Source organism: Schistocerca americana, chromosome 6 (assembly GCF_021461395.2).
Source record: "Schistocerca americana isolate TAMUIC-IGC-003095 chromosome 6, iqSchAmer2.1, whole genome shotgun sequence".
NCBI classification, from domain to species: Eukaryota; Metazoa; Arthropoda; class Insecta; order Orthoptera; family Acrididae; genus Schistocerca; species Schistocerca americana.
This window is the reverse complement of record NC_060124.1, coordinates 354,770,980-354,795,180: the sequence shown is the minus strand read 5'-3', so window position 1 is coordinate 354,795,180 and position 24,201 is coordinate 354,770,980. Positions and strand designations below refer to the sequence as shown.

The 24,201-nt window shown below is 38.9% G+C and overlaps 1 protein-coding gene across 1 annotated transcript in view; it reads right to left on the bottom strand.

Moving 5' to 3' along the window:
• Window positions 1-24,201, bottom strand: part of LOC124620144 (neural-cadherin-like) — a 198,212-nt gene that overhangs the window by 13,358 nt on the left and 160,653 nt on the right. The window contains exons 6-9 of the mRNA XM_047146814.1: window positions 19,379-19,612; window positions 9,144-9,316; window positions 8,905-9,051; window positions 8,341-8,646 (exon numbers count right to left, since the gene is read on the bottom strand). Coding sequence (XP_047002770.1) covers window positions 8,341-8,646; window positions 8,905-9,051; window positions 9,144-9,316; window positions 19,379-19,612 — 860 coding nt within the window. The remainder of the gene's footprint in view (window positions 1-8,340; window positions 8,647-8,904; window positions 9,052-9,143; window positions 9,317-19,378; window positions 19,613-24,201) is intronic.

The window sequence follows — 24,201 nt, the reverse complement described above, 5'->3', positions numbered from 1 at the left end:
TTGTGCAGATGTACATTAATATTTTGGTGTGTAAAGTAGATGTTTACTAGTATAGCGAGTTTTGGGTAAGGGAGGTTTAAGGAGGGGGGGGGAGAGGGAAGTAATGAGGTGAAGTGCACTCATGTACAGAGGAAGGCATTACTGTTGCTTAAGTAGATACGTCATTAATTGTTTTTTGAAGCCGGTCATGTTTTTAAGTTCTCTAACATAACGAGGGAGGTTATTCCAGAGTCGGGTTCCCGCTACTGTAAAGGACTTGGAGAAGGTGACTGAGTGATGCAGTGGAACGGAGAGGATTTTATTATGATGGGAACGTGTGTTTCTGTCATGTTGTTCCGACATGAGTGTTAGGGACGAGGAGAGATATGAGGGACAGTGTACATTTATAAGGCAGTAGATGAGACAGAGTGTATGGAAATCTCTGCGTTTGTCTGCACGCAGCCAGGACAATTTTCCATATGCTGGTGAAATGTGATCGAAAAGTCGAACGTCACAGATATATCGGACGCAGGCATTCATGACCAGTTCTAGACGTCGCGAATTTTCCTGAGAGAGGCCTTGTAGGATAATATCGCTGTAGTCAATGATTGGGAGTATAAGCGTTTGTACTAATTTCTTTTTCAGATCGAAAGGGAAGAGTTTTTTATATTTTTGTAGGACATGAAGGGATGCTGATGCTTTTTTGCACACTGCAGCTACGTGCTCTGTCCAATTTAGATTTTCATCTATTATTACTCCCAAACTCTTTGCTGAGGGCGAGAAGTTAATAATTGTTCCGTTTAGGATAAGAGGTGGTACGGATTCCCGATGTTTTGGGCTAATAAGCTTAGAGTGACCAACAAGTACCGCTTGGGTTTTAGATGGGTTTAGTTTTAGACCTACGTCCTGTGCCCATTTTGACAGTGCGTTGAGGTCAGTATTGAAATTTTCAATAGCTTTCTTGAGATTACTTGGTTTCGCACTTAGATACAACTGAAGGTCATCAGCATACATATGGTATTTGCAATAGGTCAGGACCGATGACACATCATTGACATAAAGAGAGAAGAGTATAGGACCTAATACTGAGCCTTGGGGAACGCCTGACACTACCTGCCGCCATTGTGATTTTATATCCCCAGACAGGACGCGTTGCTGACGAGACGTCATGTATGAGCGAAACCATTGCACTGCGCTTGGTGAGAAATTTAGACCGCTAAGTTTGGCTAGTAAGATGTCGAAGTCGACAGTATCAAATGCTTTGCTGAAATCTAAGAAGCAAATGATAGTCGCTTCTTGTCTGTCCATGGCAAGTTTCAGGTCATCTGTTACCTTTATCAGAGCGGATGTTGTGCTTCGATGTTTACGGAAACCTGATTGGTATTCGTCTAACAGGTTGTTAGTAGTTAGGTAGTTGGTGAGCTGGTCATGAACTATATATTCTAAGGCCTTTGATAGTGCAGGAAGAAGGCAGATGGGGCGGTAGTCAGAGGCTGCTGTGGCGATGCCCTTTTTAGGCAGTGGCTTAATTTGTCCCAGTTTCCAGGCTTCAGGGAAAACACTTGTGATTAATGAATCGTTGAAAATGTCTGTTATAGAGGGCAGTAGTTGGTCAATAATAAGTTTTACCATCTGGATAGTGATACCATCATGTCCAGTAGATGCTGATCTAATTCGCATTATGGCTTTCTTGACAGTACTGCAAGTGACGTGCTGTAGATAGAATTTTTCTTTGCTGCAGTCGTTCATCCCAATGAAGTAATCAATGATTCTCTGTTTTTTTTGCGGATCAATTTTGGTTGCAGGTAATGTGAAGAATCGGTTTAGTTCTTCAGCTGGGACCATGGGATTTTCTGCAACTTTTATTTTGCCTAAACCGAGACTACGGAGATTTTTCCACAGGATAGCTGGTCTACATCTATTGTCAGCTAATGTACGGGCATGTCTGAGCTTAGCGTTTCTCACCGCTTGACTGACTTTGTTTCGTTTCTGCTTGTATACAGCGTGATTTTCAGGTGTAGGGTGTATCTTGTATGCTCGATGTGCAGCATCTCTGAGATTCATGAGCTGTTTTAGATCATCAGTCAGCCAAGGTGCAGGTTGCCTTTTTACTTTTCTGGTCTTTATTGGAGCATATTTGTCCTATAGCTGAGTAATTTTGTTAGTGAAACCGTGGAGTTTGTCGTTTATGTCCATGAGGGGAGTAGAGGTCATCCCCCAAACTATTTCTTGTGCCTCAGTTTCGAGTTCAGGCAAATTTATGCGTTTGAGGTCTCGGTATGTAGACAGTTTTTGTTTCTTTCTAGGGCATTCTAGTGAATACGTCATGGAAATGATGTCATGGGCAGACATGCCAGGCGCAGATATTTGAGAGGTGCGGATTACTCTGTTCGGAGATTTCGTTGCGAATATATCTATGAACGTGTGACTGGTAGTCGTGTGATGAGTAGGTGCCAGCTGAAGTAGCGTCATATTTGAGGAAGAAAGCATCCTCTTAAATTTCCCAGTGGAAGGACTATTGCACAGAAAATTAATGTTAGTGTCACCAGCTATAATTACATGTTCATATGACGATTCGAGACTAGAGAGGGCAGTTTCGAAGCAGGCGAACCCACCTACTTTAGGAGGTTTGTAAAGGACACATATTAAGCACTTTCTGTTAAGTGATTTGATCTCTATGAACATATATTCCACTTGTTTATCTACATTGTTGTCGGATGTGTGTAGTACTGTAGGTGACAAATCAGAGCGTATGTACGCCCCTACTCCGCCCCCTCGTCTGTTGCATCTGTCGTGCCTGAGAAAGATATAGCCTTCTAGGTTTACGGAAGTTGTAGGAATACTTGGTTTGAGCCAAGTCTCTGACAAAAGTATTACGTGTACATCAGCAGTTTGAAATATATATTTGAACTCGTCGAAGTGAGCTGGCAGAGACTGGACATTTGCATGCACAATATGCAGCTTGGTGCGTTCGGGTGTTGATTGCCCGAGGAGGCTGCCGACCGATGTTTGCGGGTCGTGGTTGGCGGTGACAAAAGGGTCTGGCATGAGGAATGCGGAAGGCGTGTGAAGGAGGGGGGTGAGGGAGTGTCCTCCCAGTTCTGTGCAGTGAAAGCGGCCGGGAGGGGGAGGGGGTAGGTCCCCGGGGAGGCGACGGGATCTGCGGCCAAGGTCAGCGAGGTCTGCAACGGTTATGGAAGTAGCCGTGGGCTGGCAGGGGAAGGAATTTCGCTAAATACAATGGGAGTAATCTGCACGTTATGACAGAGTGTGATATTAATTGTACTTATGAGGATAACAACTAAAGTATGATGGAGGGTTGCTAATTAAGGATGGAAGTGAGACTACCTTATGCAATAATTAACAAAATTACATGAGAAAAACAACTAAAAATGAAAATAGTTATGTGGAGAAACGAAAAGTTGATAATACAAATAATAACAAATATTACACGAGAAAAAATAATTAGAGATAAAAAAAATAGCTATTTAGAGAAACGAACAATTTGATAATACATTAGTTACGATATGGTTGACAGTGTAAACAATATAAACATACAGGTTAGTGGCAGCAACATTAGACATGATTTAGCTTCTAAAGCACAGGCTTTCGAGTTCATTAACACTGCAAATTGTTTTCTTTCCGTTTTCGGTCTTAACCATTATCCTGCCGTCATTTGTCCATACGTTATGTAGCCGAGATAAAAGAAATTATTCAGGTAGTGAAGGGAGACGAAAATTTAATAGTCATGGGTGACTGGAATTCGTCAGTAGGAAAAGGGAGAGAAGGAAACATAGTAGGTGAATATGGATTGGGGGGAAGAAATGAAAGAGGAAGCCGCCTTGTAGAATTTTGCACAGAGCATAACTTAATCATAGCTAACACTTGATTCAAGAATCATAAAAGAATGTTGTATACCTGGAAGAATCCTGGCGATACTAAAAGGTATCAGATAGATTATTTAATGGTAAGACAGAGATGTAGGAACCAGGTTTTAAACTGTAAGACATTTCCAGGGGCAGATGTGGATTCTGACCACAATCTATTGGTTATGAACTGCAGATTGAAACTGAAGAAACTGCAAAAAGGTGAGAATTTAAGGAGATGGGACCTGGATAAACTGAAAGAACCAGAGGTTGTACAGAGTTTCAGGGAGAGCATAAGGGAACAATTGACAGGAATGGGGAAAAGAAATACAGTAGAAGAAGAATGGGTAGCTTTGAGGGATGAAATAGTAAAGGCAGCAGAGGATCAAATAGGTAAAAAGACGAGGGCTAGTAGAAATCCTTGGGTAACAGAAGAAATATTGAATTTAGTTGATGAAAGGAGAAAATATAAAAATGCAGTAAATGAAGCAGGCAAAAAGGAATACAAACGTCTCAAAAATGAGATTGACAGGAAGTGCAAAATGGCTAAGCAGGGATGGCTGGAGGACAAATGTAAGGATGTAGAGGCTTGTCTCACTAGGGGTAAGATAGATACTGCCTACAAGAAAATTAAAGAGACCTTTGGATAAAAGAGAACCACTTGTATGAATATCAAGAGCTCAGATGGCAACCCAGTTCTAAGCAAAGAAGGGAAGGCAGAAAGGTGGAAGGAGTATATAGAGGGTTTATACAAGGGCGATGTACTTGAGGACAATATTATGGAAATGGAAGAGGATGTAGATGAAGACGAAATGGGAGATAAGATACTGCGTGAAGAGTTTGACAGAGCACTGAAAGACCTGAGTCGAAACAAGGCCCCGGGAGTAGACAACATTCCATTAGAACTACTGATGGCCTCGGGAGAGCCAGTCATGACAAAACTCTACCATCTGGTGAGCAAGATGTATGAGACAGGCGAAATACCCTCAGACTTCAAGAAGAATATAATAATTCCAATCCCAAAGAAAGCAGGTGTTGACAGGTGCGAAAATTGCCGAACTATGAGTTTAATAAGTCACGGCTGCAAAATACTAATGTGAATTCTTTACAGACGAATGGAAAAACTGGTAGAAGCGGACCTTGGGGAAGATCAGTTTGGTTTCCGTAGAAATGTTGGAACACGTGAGGCAATACTAACCTTACGACTTATCTTGGAAGAAAGATTAAGAAAAGGCAAACCTACATTTCTAGCATTTGTAGACTTAGAGAAAGCTTTCAAATTCTGAAGGTGGCAGGTATAAAATACAGGGAGCGAAAGGCTATTTACAATTTGTACAGAAATCAGATGGCAGTTATAAGAGTCGAGGGGCATGAAAGGGACGCAGTGGTTGGGAAAGGAGTGAGACAGGGTTGTAGCCTCTCCCCGATGTTATTCAATCTGTATATTGAGCAAGCAGTAAAGGAAACAAAAGAAAAATTCGGAGTAGGTATTAAAATTCATGGGGAAGAAGTAAAAACTTTGAGGTTCGCCGATGACATTGTAATTCTGTCAGAGACAGCAAAGGACTTGGAAGAGCAGTTGAACGGAATGGACAGTGTCTTGAAAGGAGGATATAAGATGAACATCAACAAAAGCAAAACGAGGATAATGGAATGTAGTCAAATTAAATCGGGTGATGCTGAGGGAATTAGATTAGGAAATGAGACACTTAAAGTAGTAAAGGAGTTTTGCTATTTAGGGAGTAAAATAACTGATGATGGTTGAAGTAGAGAGGATATAAAATGTAGACTGCCAATGGCAAGGAAATCGTTTCTGAAGAAGAGAAATTTGTTAACATCGAGTATAGATTTAAGTGTCAGGCAGTCGTTTCTGAAAGTATTTGTATGGAGTGTAGCCATGTATGGAAGTGAAACATGGACGACAACTAGTTTGTACAAGAAGAGAATAGAGACTTTCGAAATGTGGTGCTACAGAAGAATGCTGAAGATATGGTGGGTAGATCACGTAACTAATGAGGAGGTATTGAATAGGATTGGGGAGAAGAGAAGTTTGTGGCACAACTTGACTAGAAGAAGGGATCAGTTGGTAGGGCATGTTTTGAGGCATCAAGGGATCACAAATTTAGGATTAGAGGGCAGCATGGAGGGTAAAAATCGTAGAGGGAGACCAAGAGATGAATACACTAAGTAGATTCAGAAGGATGTAGGTTGCAGTAGGTACTGGGAGATGAAGAAGCTTGCACAGGATAGAGTAGCATGGAGAGCTGCATCAAACCAGTCTCAGGACTGAAGACCACAACAACATCTTTATATTACAACAGTAAGCACTGTCTAATTGGCACATAATGTCCACTTTCCTTAGCATTGAAAACTCAATGAAACCATTCAAATGTTTTTCACTGGAATTATGTTTTTACACCTTTGCATGAAAATTCTTTATGTCAGTGATACCATTTTCGGTCCAGGTACTATCAGTACTATTTGTAAGAAGACAGGTGAAACAGAAGAAACGCATTTTTCACTTCACAACCACACAACCAATCAGCTGCATCATACATTGCTCTATTAAAACTGCGTTTGTATCCTTGCCTAGATATGCACTGTTTCTGTTCTTGATTGATCGTTAGATCGGGTCTGGGTGCACCAAGTTCTTTCATTTTCATTCTATGACTGTGTTCCAAGTTTTTACCTATTAAATTGCACACTGAATTCATATTGCGCTGGTTTCACACTCGTGGTATGTCGCAGATATTCACAAGCAAGTAAAACTCACTAAAATCTTGCAAAATGCACTCCAAAAAGAAACTTGCTAATATCACGCGGTATCAACAAAAGCAGTCAGCATCAGCAAGCAAGGAAAGTACAGTAATGGAACAAATCTCGCGCGCTTTGTCCTCTAATCACTTATGAAAATCTCGCTATATGGCAGTACTGTTATGTTACTGTAGTCTAGTGCACTCAGGCGGGATATTTGCAAACTTATTCTAAATGTGGATAAAATAGCCAATGGCAGAAACAAAACAACTATGTAAAACATTAACAAAACAATAATACTAAACATTGATTAATGATGAATCGAAGTGTAGTAGAGATGTGCAGAGAGAGAGATTGGATAATGAAGTTTCGGCCATTCTACATTCCTTTATTACATAGATAGTGGAACGTGAAAAACGTGTGGTGGTTGGTATGACACCCTTAGGCTTCAAGCTCTGAGCCTTCAGGTCACCCATAAAGAGCAGTACTTTGTAGAAGCCACGCCCCCAAACCGCTACTACATGCAGCTTACGGACATTCCAAGGCGACCCTAAACACTACTAACCGTTCGGAAAACATCAATCGATACAAACAGTTCCAAAAACGTTGACAGTCGTTATTTTAATTGGAATGGGAAATATGCGAAATTCGTCCTGATAATTTAAATTATGTAATACGTTCTTGCGAAATTTACTTTAACATATATTTTGGGGAGGCTCTGCCTCAGAGCCTTTAATTACGAGCTGCGCCTGTTCTAACCTTATCCTCGCAATCACTATGTGAGTGATACATAGGAGGTTGTAGTATACTGAGTAATGATTTAAAGCCTGTTCTTGAATCTTTGTTAACAGAGTTTCTTGGTATAGTTTACATCTATCTTCAAGAGTCTTCCAGTTCAGTTCCTTTGCTACCTCTGTGACATTCTCTCATGTGTCCCCATGGTACACTGACCAAGGGAGTTCTTGCACTGCAGCTATGCCATCCCCGTGTGGCCAGGCTGTGTGGGAGGGATTTTTTAGTGTGAAAGGGATGACAGCTGTCAAAATGCAGGTACCGTTTTTGGTTGGTGGATTTAATGTGGATAGAGATGCGAATGGAGCCAGTAGAGAGGTATGTAGGAAGATGGAACACTGGGTTAAGGATGACCACATGAAGCATGTGGGAGACAAGGCGTGGAGGTTGTGAAGAAACAAAGGCAGGGTGTCTTGGCCCTGCGTCCAGATCACGAAAATATTGTCACTGAACCTGAATCAAACTAGGGGTTTGGCATTTGGGAGGCTAGGAAGACCTTCTCTAGATGGCCCATAAAGAGGTTGGCACAGGAGGGTGCCATGTGGGTTCCCATGGCTGTGCCATGGATTTGTTTATATACCTTCCCTTCAAAGGAGAAGTAGTTATGGATTAGTAAGGTTTATGAGGAATGAGGTAGTGAGTTTGGAGTCTGAAGGACGTTGGGAAAGGTAATGTACAATAGCAGTAAGACCATGGGCATGAGGGGATATTGGTGTATAAGGAGCTGGTGTCATCAGTGATGAGTAGGTATCCAGGAGGTAAAGAGAGAGAGAGAGAGAGAGAGAGAGAGAGAGAGAGAGAGAGAGAGAGAGAGAGAGAGTGTGTGTGTGTGTGTGTGTGTGTGTGTGTTTAGAATGAGACCTTACTATTGTTAGCTGGAAAATGAACAAACATTGAAACACGTACGTAAGTGTGTCATCAAGACATGCACTAATTACTTGATACAAACCTCATGAAGTGGTGTTTTTTCTCTGTCCAGCTGTCGTTGAATAACAACTGTTCCATTCTGATCAACATTAAAATGTCTCATTGGGTCCAGAGAGTGGTCAACAAGATAAAACACTTTGCTCTTTCCATTATTATCAGGATCTCTTGCTGTAAATGAATGCACACTCAGCCCAACTTTAGCATCTTCAGCCACTGAAACTTCAGTATATGGAACATCAAAGGCAGGTTTGTTGTCATTGACATCTTTCAGTTTTATAGTCACCCATGAATATGATGTGTGGTATTCACTTGTCATATTATCTTCATCCTAAAAATTACATAGAAATTTAGTGATAAAATTGTTAATAAACATATGCAATAAAAATTTCAGACATAGGCAAGCAATAATTTGCCTAATAGAAGTAAATCCAATCATTGTTTTCAATGAAAATAATGATAACTTTTTGTTGAAGTATGTCTGCTTTTTGTAACCAAATATAACTTATTCAGTCATGTATGTTAATATCAATGGTCAGACAAGATGGAAAATAAAAGCAACAAGTATGAATTACAGTTTTTTATTTACCTTATCTGTGACCTGTATTTTAAATCTTAGTGTGTTTCCATGTATATCTTCATAATCCAGTGGTTCAACAGCTCGTATTGTACCTGTTCCATCACTGTTGGCAGTAATAATAAATTTATTTGCACCATAACCACTGCCTCTAATAATCTGGAAAAGGAGTTCACTGCTACGGCGTTAGGCACATTTGTTGGAATAGCAACTTCTACAGGCTTGGAGAAACTCTTTGTAAAGATTGTTACCTCGTATTGAAATTTGCTTCCATCATCCTGATCAAGAACTGTGACTGTAAGAATTGGTTCGTCTGTCACATTATCTCCTTCTGTTTCATCAAGTTCTGTAAACCATTCGTTATTAGTGAATTCTGGAGGTGAGTCATTTATATCTTTTACCAAAATCATCACATCACCTGTACCTGGAACATGAACAACTGATTGCAAATAATAAATATACAATTATGTGGTATGTAAGTAAAATCAGATCTCTAGCCACACCAGCAATCATGTCATCAAGAGTGATACTTGATAGCATCTTTAACACTAGACTTGATTGTGTTATTTCAGAACTCAAGGAAGTGGATGTCTGGATGTCACTGGTTAGCTGTTACTTAAAGTCTAGTGTATTCTTTGTAGCACAGAAACTTCAAGCTAGCAAGGACGAATGCACAGACAGACAGACAGACAGACAGACACACACACACACACACACACACACACACACACACACACACACACACACACACACACACACACACGTACATTTTGAGTGTCTGACTGAGGGATACATAATGAATGTCTGTATGTGCCTCTAAAATGTGATAGAATTGTTTTTACTGAAAAGGTTTTAACAAACTATCAGCCCTATGATGTTTTTTGACTATAGAGCTGGTTTGAAGGATGTTTGCACTAATTTCCAGAAGAAAAACACAAGCAGACATCATATCCACACAATTGCAAGTCCCATAGCACTTCACAATTGGAATACATGCCTGAAATATGTCAATTTGTTTTTAATCTGTAGAACACACTTAAAGACTGTCAACATTATTTATGATGATAAAATTAAGGTTTTATGTATATCAAAGTTTGAGTATGACTCAGTGCCTTGAATGACTGGTGTCTAATCTGTTTTATAATATAAAGAAGCAGTATGCATGTGTGTAAGTCCTGGGTTTCCTCTCAAACTCCTGGATCAATTTGGCACAGAAGTAGCATGCCTCATGAATTTCAGCACTGAGGGATTTGTAGCCTCCCAGCTCCAGTAAGAGCAGAGTTAGGACAAAAATGTGTTTCTGAGCCGCTGATGTATAGGCTGCACTGCATAGTAGCCACGTTGTTTGGAAACAGTACTGGCCTGCCAAATCAACCTGATTTGCAGGGCAACCTAGTGTCAGGGGCAAATTGAAGATATGGAGATATGATTAAGCTTAACATCAACCACATCCGATGAGGGTGCCTCTGACAAGGAAGCCACTAATATTGCAGGCCTGTCATGTAAATTCCATAACAAGTCAATATAAGGCCATCCGGGTCTATCTTGCCCTCAGTTTTCTGTCCGTAGCTCCTATCATTTGACTCTGCCTCTACAAGGTGAACTACAACTGATACTGTTGTCTACCTGGGTTGGACTGAACTTGTGTATAGACAGTGACTGCAGTGCTTCCTGATTTACTACACGAATAGAGTGACAGACCTGTTATCTATACACAGTAAGCTGGTATAACATTTTTTATAGTGCTTCTGTTTGATGAGCATGTAGTTTACACCACTGTAAGACTTATCTGGAAATGTGCTTGATATTATAAATGCAATATGTGTGGACAATGAAGTATCCACACTTGAACTTCCATTAATTTTAATCAGGAATTATTATTGTTTGGTTTTGTGCAGTAATGGACAATTTAATCTGTTGTTACAGAAAGCTAATTCAGTGCTCAACAAGCCTACTTACAATATTTCAACAATTTATCACTCCTGCAGGAGCAAAGAATACAAGATTGGACTAGTTACAGCACGCATAGAGAAATTTAAACAGCCATTCTTCTCATGTTAAATATGTGAAAGGAATAGGAAGAAACCCTAATACGTGCTACCATGGGAAGTACACTCCGCTATGCATATCACAGTGTTCTGCATAGTGCGGATGTGGATGTAGATGTAGATATGGAACACTATCTGCAATGGGCAAGCATATGGCTTTTTTGAAGAAGTATCTAACATTAAACTAATTAAAACAAATTAAAAAAATAAAGTATGATCATGATGGGTTGATGTGTATGTGAATCATCTCATCACGAGTTGAGGTAAGATGTCTTAATAGACATGCCATCTCACTTGGTGTTTCTTTAAGAAGACAGACAGTTTGTTTATTACAATGAAGCTTAAATTTTTAGGTTCATCAACAATGTAGGAAAAGACAGATTGCTACTTACCACAAAGATAACACACTTAGTTACAGACAGATACAATTAAAAGACACTTACATATAAGCTTCCAGCCACAGCCCTTATCATAAATAAGAAATACACACCATTCATTCACACAAGCAAGCACATCTCATGCACACATGACTATCAACTCCAGCAGCTCAGGCCATAATTCAGACCAGAAGCACTCTGGCTCGAGCTGGTGGTCATGTGTGCATGAAATGTGCTTGCTTGTGTGAACAAATGGTGTGTGTTTCCTATTTCTGATGAAGAGCACGGTTAAAAGCTTATGTGTAAATGTCTTTTAATTGTGCCTGTCTGCAACTTAGAGTTTTATCTTTACGTTAAGTCACAATCTATCTTTTTCTACATTGTTGACGTGCCTACCAGTATGAATTTTTTAGGTTTAATGTTCAACACCTAACTAATGTATATGAAAGTCTAAAAAGGGATTTTTCTGAGGAGTCTTGATCCATATAAGTAGGCTTGTGTTCTGTCTTGTGAGCTAGTTTGGCCAAACATAATTTTGTTCTCTTCCTAAAAGTGAAGGAAATGTCCATAAGCATTTCTTTGAGCCCAGTGAATTTATGTGTATGGATATGAAGCTATCCCAAACAACTGTACCGAGTAAGATGGTGCAGTGGTTAGCACACTGGACTCGCATTCGGGAAGACCATGGTTCAATCCCACGTCCAGCCATCCCGATTTAGGTTTTCCATGATTTCCCTAAATTGCTCCAGGCAAATGCCAGGATGGTTCCTTTGAATGAGCATGGCCAACTTCCTTCTCCATCCTTCCCTAATCCGATGAAACCGATGACCTCGCTGTTTGGGCTGTTCACCCAAACAACCCAACCCCAAACAACTGTGCCAACAATGCATATCAGGAAGCCTGTACTAACTTATTTAAAAATGATGCAGTGATGCATAACTAATAAAGTGTGATGTCATGTGAAAGTTAGAAAAGCATCTGCTTTTCAGGAAATGTTGAGGCATATGCACTTTGGTGCAAAACACAGTGACAATAGGCTACCTAATCATGAGACACTTGTGTACAATGAATGAAAATGCAAATAAAGAAGGATACGAAAATTTTTCCTTCCCCAAGCCACATTCAAAACCCATCACTTATATCTAAAGTAACTCTGTATGAAAAGGAGTTACATGATAAATGATGGTTTGTATGTCAATGTCTTACACTGACTACCTAGATTACCAGTACTTGAAACAATTGGTTGATACATAAGGGTGGAATTTTTATGTCTTTCCACATTTTGGAAGTGCTATTATACATTTTTCTAATAGTATATATCTTGGTTGTGGAAACGAAATCTGGGTGATAAGCAGTATTTTCAAAAAGAGGACAGAAGCTTTTAAGATGTTTATTACAGATAAATACTGAACATTATACAGGGGTCATTCTAAAAGTAAAGAATGTTTTAATCTGACAAACAGTGCAAGTCTCCCTGGTCCCCACTGCCATGTCATACACCTTTCTATCCATTTGCACTAGCATGATGCTAACAGTGAGCAGGAATAAGTGTTCATCAAATTGTTGCCAAGCAGCATTGTGCTTTTTACAATAACATTCACCCACTTTATGCTGCACTGACGAAGAATTTGCTTTGGTTATTTAAGTGGGACATTTTTTAACATATGCCTTAAAGGCCTCTGTTTAGACTCAAGTGACTACCATTTTTTCCCATACTGAAGGATTTTTTCCCCAGAAAACACTATGGAAATGACAATATGAAAGAGGACAATAGTAACTGGTTCACCACTTTGGTGACAACTATGTATGCAGAAGGCATAGCAAAGCCTGTGGAGCACTATGACACATGTTTTGTTAGTGACAGGCTTGGGAAGACATCCTGTGAAACATTACTACAAGCCTTCTCTGAAAACTACCTAGAACAGACAGTTAGGAATCCCACTCATGATGGGGGTATATTGGATCTAATCGCAACAAATAGATACGACCTATGAGGATTTCCCCATTGAAACTGGTATCAGTGGCCATGATGCAGTTGTGGCAACAATGATTACCAAAGTACAAACGACAACTAAAACAAATAGAAAGATAAATAGGTTCATTACACTAGATAAAAAATCAGCAGTGTCATATCTCTCAGTGAGGGTCTTGAAACATTCAGTGCAGGGTAGGCTCAAGTTTAAAAGAATAGTTGACCATGCACTGGATAGATATGTACCCAGTAGAGCAGTTTATAATGGGAGGGAACTGCCACACTATACAGTCAGTGTAAAAAATGTTTTAAAGAAACAGAGACTACTGCATAATAGGTCTAAATGAAGTGTAGGGCTATAAACAGAGAGATGGTGAAGGAAATGCGTTTGACTGTCAAGAGAGCAAAGCATGCAAAGCATGATGCCTTCAGTCACTATTTCAGAAGAATGTTGTCAAATGATATTTGATAAAACCCAAGGAAATTCTGGTCTTATGTAACAGCTGTTAGTGGCACCAAAGTTAATGCCCAGTCCCCTGTGAATCAGACAGGAACTGAAACTGAGGATAGTAAAGCAAAAAATGAAATGCTTAATTCAATTTTCAAATGTTTCTTTACGAAGGACCACCCTGGGCAACTGACCCAATTTGATCATCCTACCGCTGAAAAGATAAATGTAATAAGCATTAGTGTCAGTGGTGTGAGAAACAGCTGGAATCATTAAAACTGAACAAAGCTCCAGGGCCAGATGGAACTGCATTTGAAGCCGAGTTAGCCCCTCTTCTAACTATATTCTATCGTAGATCCCTCAAACAAAAAACTGTTCCCAGTTCTTGGCATCGATCTGCTGTAGGATTGTATTCTGAGCTCAAACATAATGAGATATCTTGGACAGAATGACCTTCTCAATGCCAACTAGCTTAGGTTCTGGAAACACTGATCATGTGAAACCCATCTCACACTTTTCTCATATGATATACTCATAGATTTGGATCAAGGTAACCATGTAGATGCAATATTTCTTGAATTCCAAAAAGCATTTGACTCAGTACCACACCTACACTTATTGTCGAAAGTATGATCATATGGTGTATCAAGTGACATTTGTGACAGGATTGAGGATTTTTTGGTAGGGAGGATACAGCAAATTATTTTGGATGGGAGTCATCACCAAATGTAGAAGTAACTTCAGGTGTGCTCCAGGGAAGTGTGTTGGAACCCTTGTTGTTGATGTTGTTTATTTATAACCTTACAGAACTGTTGATAGTAAAATCAGGCTTTTTGCAGATGATGCAGTTATCTATAATGAAGTACTATCTGAAAGAAACTATATAGATATTCAAAACAAAGGTTCCATGACTTACCAAACAGGAAAGCGCTGGTAGATAGGCACAATAAAAAAAACACACACAAAATTTCAAGCTTTCCCAACCCACAGTTGCTTCGTCAGGAAAGAGGGAAGGAGAGGGAAAGATGAAAGGATGTGGGTTTTAAGGGAGAGGGTAAGGAGTCATTCCAATCCCGGGAGCAGAAAGACTTACCTTAGGGGGAAAAAAGGACAGGTATACACTCGCACACACGTACATATCCATCCACACATATACAGACACAAGTGCTTGAGGGGACCAAGCTTCACTGCAATTTTAAACACAGCCAAAACCTCTCAGACAAACAGAAGCTAAACAATGTCAAAGTTAGCGTAAGAAGGGCTATGCGTGAAGTGTTCAGTGAATTCGAAAGAAAAATTCTATGTACCAACTTGACAGAAAATCCTAGGAAGTTCTGGTCTTACGTTAAATCGGTAAGTGGCTCAAAACACCATATCTGGACACTCCGGGATGATGATGGCATTGAAACAGAGGATGACATGCACAAAGCTGAAATACTAAACACCTTTTTCCAAAGTTGTTTCACAGAGGAAGACCGCACTGAAGTTTCTTCTCTAAATCCTCGCACAAACGGAAAAATGGCTGACATCGAAATAAGTGTCCAAGGAATAGAAAAGCAACTGGAATCACTCAACGGAGGAAAGTCCACTGGACCTGACAGGATACCAATTCGATTCTACACAGAGTACGTGAAAGAACTTGCCCCCCTTCTAACAGCCGTGTACCGCAAGTCTCTAGAGGAACGGAGGGTTCCAAATGATTGGAAAAGAGCACAGGTAGTCCCAATCTTCAAGAAGGGTCGTCGAGCAGATGCGCAAAACTATAGACCTATATCTCTGATGTCAGTCTGTTTTAGAATTTTAGAACATGTTTTTTGCTCATGTATTATGTCGTTTCTGGAAACCCAGAATCTACTCTGTAGGAATCAACATGGATTCTGGAAACAATGATTGTGTGAGACCCAACTTACTTTATTTGTTCATGAGACGCAGAAGATATTAGATACAGGCTGCCAGGTAGATGCTATTTTCCTTGACTTCCGGAAGGTGTTCGATGCAGTTCCACACTGTCGCCTGATAAACAAAGTAAGAGCCTACGGAATATCAGACCAGCTGTGTGGCTGGATTGAAGGGTTTTTAGCAAACAGAACACAGCATGTTGTTCTCAATGGGGAGACGTCTACAGACGTTAAAGTAACCTCTGGCGTGCCACAGGGGAGTGTTATGGGACCATTGCTTTTCACAATACATATAAATGACCTAGTAGATAGTGTCGGAAGTTCCATGCTGCTTTTTGAGGATGATGCTGTAGTATACAAAGAAGTTGCAGCATTAGACCATTATAGTGAAATGCAGGAAGATCTGCAGTGGATAGGTGCTTGGTGCAGGGAGTGGCAACTGACCCTTAACATAGACAAATGTAATGTATTGCGAATACATAAAAAGAAGGATCCTTTATTGTATGATTATATGACAGCAGAATGAACACTGGTAGCAGTTACTTCTGTAATATATCTGGGAGTATGTGTGCAGAATGATTTGAAGTGGAATCATCATGTAAAATTAATTGTTGGTAAGGCGGGTGCCAGGTTGAGATTCATTGGAAGAGTCCTTAGAAAATTTAGTCCTTCAACAAAGGAGGTGGCTTACAAAACACTCGTTTGACTTATACTTAAGTATTGCTCACCAGTGTGGGATCTGTACCAGATCGGGTTGACAGAGGAGATAGAGAAGATCCAAAGAAGAGCAACACGTTTCGTCACAGGGTTATTTGGTAAGCGTGATAGTGTTACGGAGATGTTTAGCAAACTCAAGTGGCAGACTCTGCAAGAGAGGTGCTCTGCATCCCGGTGTAGCTTGCTGTCCAGGTTTCGAGAGAGTGCGTTTCTGGACGAGGTATCGAATATATTGCTTCCCCCTACTTTTACCTCCCAAGGAGATCACGAATGTAAAATTAGAGAGATTTGAGCGTGCACTGAGGCTTTCCGGCAGTCGTTCTTCCCGCAAACCATACGCGACTGGAACAGGAAAGGGAGGTAATGACAGTGGCACGTAAAGTGCCCTCCGCCACACACCGTTGGGTGGCTTGCGGAGTATAAATGTAGATGTAGACTACAGTATGTAGGTTAAAGTGGATTTAGATTGCAGTAGAGCTACACCTACATTGTACAAACACACTACTTTGGATTGCATGGTACAGGATAATTTCCATTATACCAATTATTATGTCTCCTTACCATTTTATTTGATTCACATATAGAGATGGGAGAATGGCTACTTACATGCCTATGTATGCACTGTGATCAGTCCAATTGTGTCTTTGTGGTCCCTTTGTGAGTGATAAGAGTGGGGGTTGTAGTAAAACTGGTCCTGAAACTAACACAGGAGAGTCTGTTACGTAACATGCTGTATCAATGTATAAAACATCACCCATGTCTGGCAAGGGCACTTGGAATGAGAATGCCGATGATGTCGCAGGGCTGATCACTTAAACTTCCTTGGTGTGCAAGTGTCAGACCACCCAGTGGTGCTCTCAGTTGTTATTATATGACTTTGCCTCTGCAGCTGAATTACAACTGCCACTGCTGTTTACCAGGACCAATTTCGAATTCTGTTGTATAGTGCTTCAGCTGACAAATGTGTAATTTTCATCATTGTACTTTGCATAATATCATAGTTTTAATATGTATGAATAACAAAGTAGTTGTCCTTGGATTTTATCAAACTCAATCAGGAACTCATGCTTATACTAATTTCTATCAAGAACTATTATTGTTTAGCTTTGTGGAATAACAGAAAATTTTAATTTGCTGTTACAGAAGATTTGTTTATTCAATACATGTTATTGTCTATACAGTGAAGATTATAATATTTTAGTTCTATCTTCAAGCATCAGCCAGTTCACTTTTTTCAGCATATCCATCATGGGTCAATCAAAGTTGTTACCATCCATACTGCAATTCTTTTTATAAGTTCAAAATCCCATGTTGGTCCTATCTGGTATCAGTCCCACCCACTTGAGCACTACTGTAAGATGGGTCACCTGAGTGGTTTTCAAGCAATCTGATTTGTAGACTGAGTGTGTTTTCCCAGTATCCTGCCAATCAGCCAAAGTTGGTCACCTGCCTCACCTACAACTGATCCTATGTGATGATTCCGTTTCATTTCCCAACAAATTTTTACACTCATGTATTTGCATAATAGGGTTGATTCCAGTTGACTCATTGATACTGTAGTCATAGTATGATGCATTTTTTTAAGATCATAATTTTACATTTATGAATATTTAAAGCAAGTTGCCAGTTTTGCTCCACTTTGAAATCTTGTAAAAATTTAACTAAGTAGTTGTGCAGCTTCCTTTCTGCCAGTAATTCATTATAGATTTTTGCATTAGATGGGGAATCTCTAAGGTTAGTATTAATATTGTCCACATGAGCACTGGAAGTTAATTCTACATCTGGCTATGACAGTAGTTATATAGAAAAGAAGAGGATTACACAGAATAGACTAGCACAAAAAAATGAATTAAACCATTCTTCAGACTCAAGATAAAAACTTATGTTAGTTTTATAGTCCACAGCTTATGGTGCAGTGGTTGACATTGCTGCCTTTAGATCATTGGCTCCTTGGTTTGTTTATGGCTGGGGACTGAGTGTTTTGTTGTCTTCACCATCGATGCGTGACTAGCTGAAATGGTGTCAAATAAAAAGACTTGCACTAGGTGGCCAAATCAAACCAGATGGCATCTCCCAGCCTATAATGTCAAATGATCATTTCATTTCAAAATAATGTTCACATGTGTGTGAAATCTTATGGGAGTTCTAAGCTTACACACTACTTAAACTAAATTATCCTAAGGACAAACACACACACCCATGCCAGATGGAGGACTCGAACCTCCGCTGATGTAATTGTCCTAATTGGCTTAATAAGCTTGACTGCTGTTAAGCATTATTGTTATAATTCAGTAAATACACATATTTCATCAACAAGAACTCCATTATCTTCACTATCAGTTACTGTGAAACTAGAGGAGGGCGGAGACTTATGGTATGCTGATAGGTTTTGTGGTGATTGTCAGCTTTAATGATTTAATTAAAAATAATTGCAAAGAAATAACAGCTTTGGTACAAATTTTATCCTCATAAAATTATATAAATTATAAATGATAGGACGAAATACTGTTTTATATTAATTACACGTTTTAGTGCAATTTTATCATAAATATGTGAATTTTGCCATTTTGATGTATCTGAATATGTACTATGAGTAAAAAAAGTTGTTAAGAGTGTGATGTAGATTCAAAGTTATCAAATATATTTCAATATTAAAATCGTTAAATAATGCTTTTGCACAAAAAAGTGTCCAACAAAAAAACTTATTAAGTAACTGCTGCAGAATTAAGCCAATGAAAAGAACATGTTTCATCTGAATCAACAATTCAAGTAAGTGAACTAAATCTGTACTTCACATTCTCGCTTAAACTTATATGTAGTACATATTCATTTCTTACTGAACACTAATTTACAGAATAATAGATTCATATCTTTTTAGCTAAGTGTGAAGCAGGAAGTTACCTAGTGTGGCTCATAAGATTTGATAACTCCTTGAGTAGCCTTGATGATGTGATGATGATAATACTTTTAAAAGGAAATGGGTCTTAAAGGATATTTTTTATTGCTGAAATGCTTACTGAACATACCTTTGAGTCCTCCTCCATCAGATGCAACAACTTGAATAGAATAATACGCTGTCCTCTCGCGATCAAGGCAACAAATGGCTGTTCTTATTTCTCCAGTGGTTGGGTTGATTTCAAAAATAGAATTTCCACTTGCATCATCTATGGCATTCTTTTCAATAGAATACCTAATTTTGGCATTGCCACCTTGCTGCATGTCATCTGTGTCCACTGCAGTCATGTTCATAACAAATGTACCTAAATGGCAGCAATGATTTGTTAAGGACAGTTTTAAAAACAATTTAAAAATAACATTATTAAAATCTATAATTTTACTAAGTGCACTGACAGCATGTAAACCACAGCTGTTGGTATACAAATACATTTTTTAGAACACGAAATCATAATAGATGACATTCAACATTGTTATTATAATTGCATTATAATGTGGTAATATTACTGAATGTTAGACAATGTAATGTACAGATGCCATGGGACAATGTGGACAACACAAATTTGCAACCAGACTATTTGCCTATCCGCCAGTGTCTCAAATATTGTCCCTGTTCCTAGTATTAGTGGTGTCTGTTCCAGAGGCAATATGCAGGCTATCTTTGATACATGTGGTCAGCTTGGAAAATTAGTGTGACATTACACACAGCACTAGCAATGAGCTTCTTAGTGTCAATTAAGGCAGTAATGGATTTAGAAAATTTATAGAACTATTCATAGTTGACTTCTGCTCTGGCAGGTGAATGACCAAACATGACTGAGCCAATTCTCTTTCTGCAGGAACCATTCAAAAGAACCTCAAGTGGAAATTCAGCTGCATAAAATTTATGAAAAACATGTACTCAGCTTCTGTTTTTTGGAAAAATGTACTCACTGGGCCATGTGCAATACACTGCACACCAATTTGTGTATAATATAACCCACTGGTGATAATTGGAGCAGTCACATCACGGCTCATGCACTTACTTACTTTTCATTTGTTGTACCTCAGTTTTATGGATCAATTTTATGATAGTGCTGTGCCCTTTCCTGAATTTCATTGATCTGGAAAATTATTATAGACGTTCAACACAATATACTTTATCAGGTGCTTGCCCAATGACTATTAAAATATCACACAGACCATGTGGACGGGCTGCAGAAAACAATCATAGCAGGTAGAGTGTGACCAGTGCAGAAGGCTGGGGATGAGACAGTGAAGGTCCACTGTCATTTGGGAGGTGCAGCTAAACAGGTGAAGCCTACACATGAACTTGCAATCTAAGCCAGTGGTTTTCAAACTTTTTTCCTTTGGACTCCTCTTCACAAGAAAAAGTAGTATCAACTCCCCACCTCTTTTACGAGCAAAAAAAAAAAAAAGTGTATATCTTTTATCACATTTTCAGTTACTGGTATTAAAAATCTATGAAATGAGTAATATTTACAATTCAGCAAAGAAGGATTATAAGAGCATTACAAATTTAAATGACAAAGTTCAATGTGATGGATGGGCTAACTTTTGAGAAGAAAATTCCTCAAGATATGGTGTAATATCAGAAACAGCCACTTGTTCTTTGCATACATTTAGCTTTCAAATATAGTTCAACTTCATAGCTGTCAAAGGTGAAAAGCACAAGTATGTTGTTGCACATGAAATCATGTTCTTAATAGCATTTTGGCACAGTGCTGGGAATTCCTTACTAATACATATTCAAAACTCCAACAAAAACTTAATTAAGTCTACTCTTCAGTGGAGTATCACAAGTGATATCAAAAATTTCTTCTTGCTCTTTTATGCAGTATTTAGACATGACAGTCAAGGATTATTTTTGAACAAATTTTTAATACAATTACATTTATGAAAATCATTACTGAAATACTTTTCAAAGTGAGTTTTTAATGTTTCAAGATGATATAGAAGGTAGCCTTTTATCTCCACTGGAAGTAGTGGATTATCTGTGTCCTCTAATAGTGCCACTAGAATAAGGAACATATCTAGCATGCTACTTTCCATTCTGTTTTGTCACAGCTCTAATTTCTTTATGGACACCTTCACTTTTTCATTCCAAGACAGCACAGTTGCCTTATTACCTTGAAGTGACCTACCTAGAACAGATAGTTCAGAACCCCACTCATGATGGATATATATTGGATCCAATGGCAACACGCAGACCTGACCTCTTTGAGGTTGTCCACACTGAAAATGGTATGTTCAGTAAACTAGATAAAAATCATAGTGTCAAATCTCAGTGAGGAACTAGAAACTTCCAGTACAGGGCAGGAGTAGTAGAGGAACTATGACTCAAGTTTAAAACAGTAATTGACCATGCACTGGATAGATATATACCCAGTAGGGCCATTCATAATGGGAGGAACATAATGGACGGTGACTGTAGTCACAGTAAAGAAGCGTATAAAGAAACAGCGATTACTGCACAATAGATGTGTGAAACAAAGTGTAGGGCTACAGATAGAGAGATGCTGAATGAAAAGCATTTGGATGTCAAGAGAGCAATGCCTGATGCCTTCAATGACTAACATAGCAGAATATTGTCAAATGTTGTTCACAAAACTCAAAGAAATTGTGGTCATATGTAAAGGCTGTTAGTTTTACCAAAGTTAGTGCCCAGTCCCTAGCAAATGAGACAGGAAATGAAATTGATGGTTCCAGAGCAAAAGCTGAAACACTTTACTCCATTTTCAAATGTTCCTTTACAAAGGAAAGCCCAGGAGAATTGCCCCAAATTAAGTTGTTACTTTATTCGCTTCATATTTCCAGTAGAAACCAGGAAACAATTAAAAGCTGTAGTTCATTGTTTGCTTTACGCACATACAGTTCAATTCAGTTGCTCATAAATGAGAATTTAATAGTTCTGTCCATAGCACTGCTATAGTCCCTTGGGTCCAAAATAGCGCTTGCCACTGAGTTGGCAATCCTTTCTTTATTCGCAGCTTTCGTGTACACGATGCTGTACCCGCCGCACCATCTACCGCCGCACTCCCCTATGTAAGGACAACGCGACAGGTTCAGTGTTGCCAAATCAATTTTTGTAGATCTAACTCTGGCTTCTTTCTATTACCACTTAGCTGGGGAATGAGTGATTTGTCTGGGATGCGGAAGTATGGCTTCATTCACAATCATTTGGCTTCTTCTCTAGCTTTTTTCCTTAAAAGTAAGGAAGCTTAAAATTCATGTTGATTAAAGGAAAATTACTTGCATTGAATTAAGATTTCAAAACTCGCTTGAATATTCCATGAAAATGTATTATTAGACAGAATCAAAAAACACAAAGAAAGCAAACTAAAGTTGTGCTGGTGAGTGTTCTGGGGTTGTCAGCATACACAAGAGTGAAAACGTAACTACGAAAAATAAACAGTTGAGAGGCTTACTGGAAACACTGTTGCAGCAGAGCTAACATCAGCAAAGTGTTGCAGCTTCACAATAATGAAGGAAGCCGTTCTACGCAAAGCAGACAAAATATAGGCAGATATTTTATATGTATATCATAGAAATAAAATATCAAATTGTTATATCTCCATTCGAATTACTAATGCATCTAGAGATCATTTCTCTAATAAGATGCATAATGCACACCTCTAAATTCTTATTCTTTTGCACTTTTCTCTCCAGCTATTAAAAATCATTAAAATGAAATGTTATACACGCATTTAAGATAGATGCAAAACTCTGTGGAACACTTATTTCCTGAAGTATATTTAAACTGAACAACATACCAACCATGAGTAAAGTATTTTTCAAGAGCCTGAATCAATACTAAAACAATTCCATCAAAATAATTTCAGCGTTGATTACTTTTTGGCTTGTCTGTGTATAAAATTTGAGCAAATTGCTCTTAATATGGTTGGAGTTATCTAACAATTTCAATCTTACTGTATTTTCGTGTATGTTCCTCACTTACACCTTACACAGTATAATTATTACAAAAATCAAACTGAACAATAACACATCTTGTTTTATTTCAGATTTTTCTGACTCCTTTTTTTTTTTTGGGGGGGGGGGGGGGGGGGGAGGGGGGGGGGGAGTAGAAGCATTTCACTTATTTCGTTTTGCATAGCTGGTAACATTAGGCATGGTCATTTCTCAGATTGTGTTGTTCTACTGCTTATTGTACCATTTTTATGTTTGTTATTTGCTTGACTTCTTCTTCTTCTGCAGCTTATCCATTAATGGATGTCAGTGACCACATGCTGCATCTTTCTTCTGTGAAGTGCAGTATGTAATAGCTGGTCTACATTTTGTAGTGTCATCCACTGCTTTATATTGTCCAACCAGGATGTTCTTCTTCGCCCTTGTCTTCTTTTTCCTTCAATATTCCCTTCTGATATTAACTGCAGAAGCATATATTTGGTGTTCCGTACAATATGTCCTTGGTATGCAGTTTTTCTTCCTTTAGGCACTGTCAACATTTCTCGCTGCTTGTTCATTTGTTCCAGTACTTCGGTGTTTGTTATTCTTGAGGTCCATGGTGCTTTAAAGATTCTGCGATATATCCACATTTCAAAGGCCTCTAACTTCTTCGTTGTTGTCATATTTAGTGTCCATCCTCCAGAGCCATATAGAAGCACGGACCAGATGTAGCATTTTACAGATCTAAGGTTTAGGTGTAGGTCTGTGCTTGTAAGAATATTCTTAAATTTTATGAATGCATTTCGGGCATTCTCTATGCGACATTTTATTTCCAAGTCTGTTCACCAGTCTTCACAAAGCCAGGTTCCGAGGTATTTAAACTTGTTGATTCTTTGTATTACAGACCCTTGAAATTGTAGATTTGGATCTTTAAATGAGTGGGACTCTTGTGTGACAATCATAAAATTAGTCTTTTTGATGTTAATAT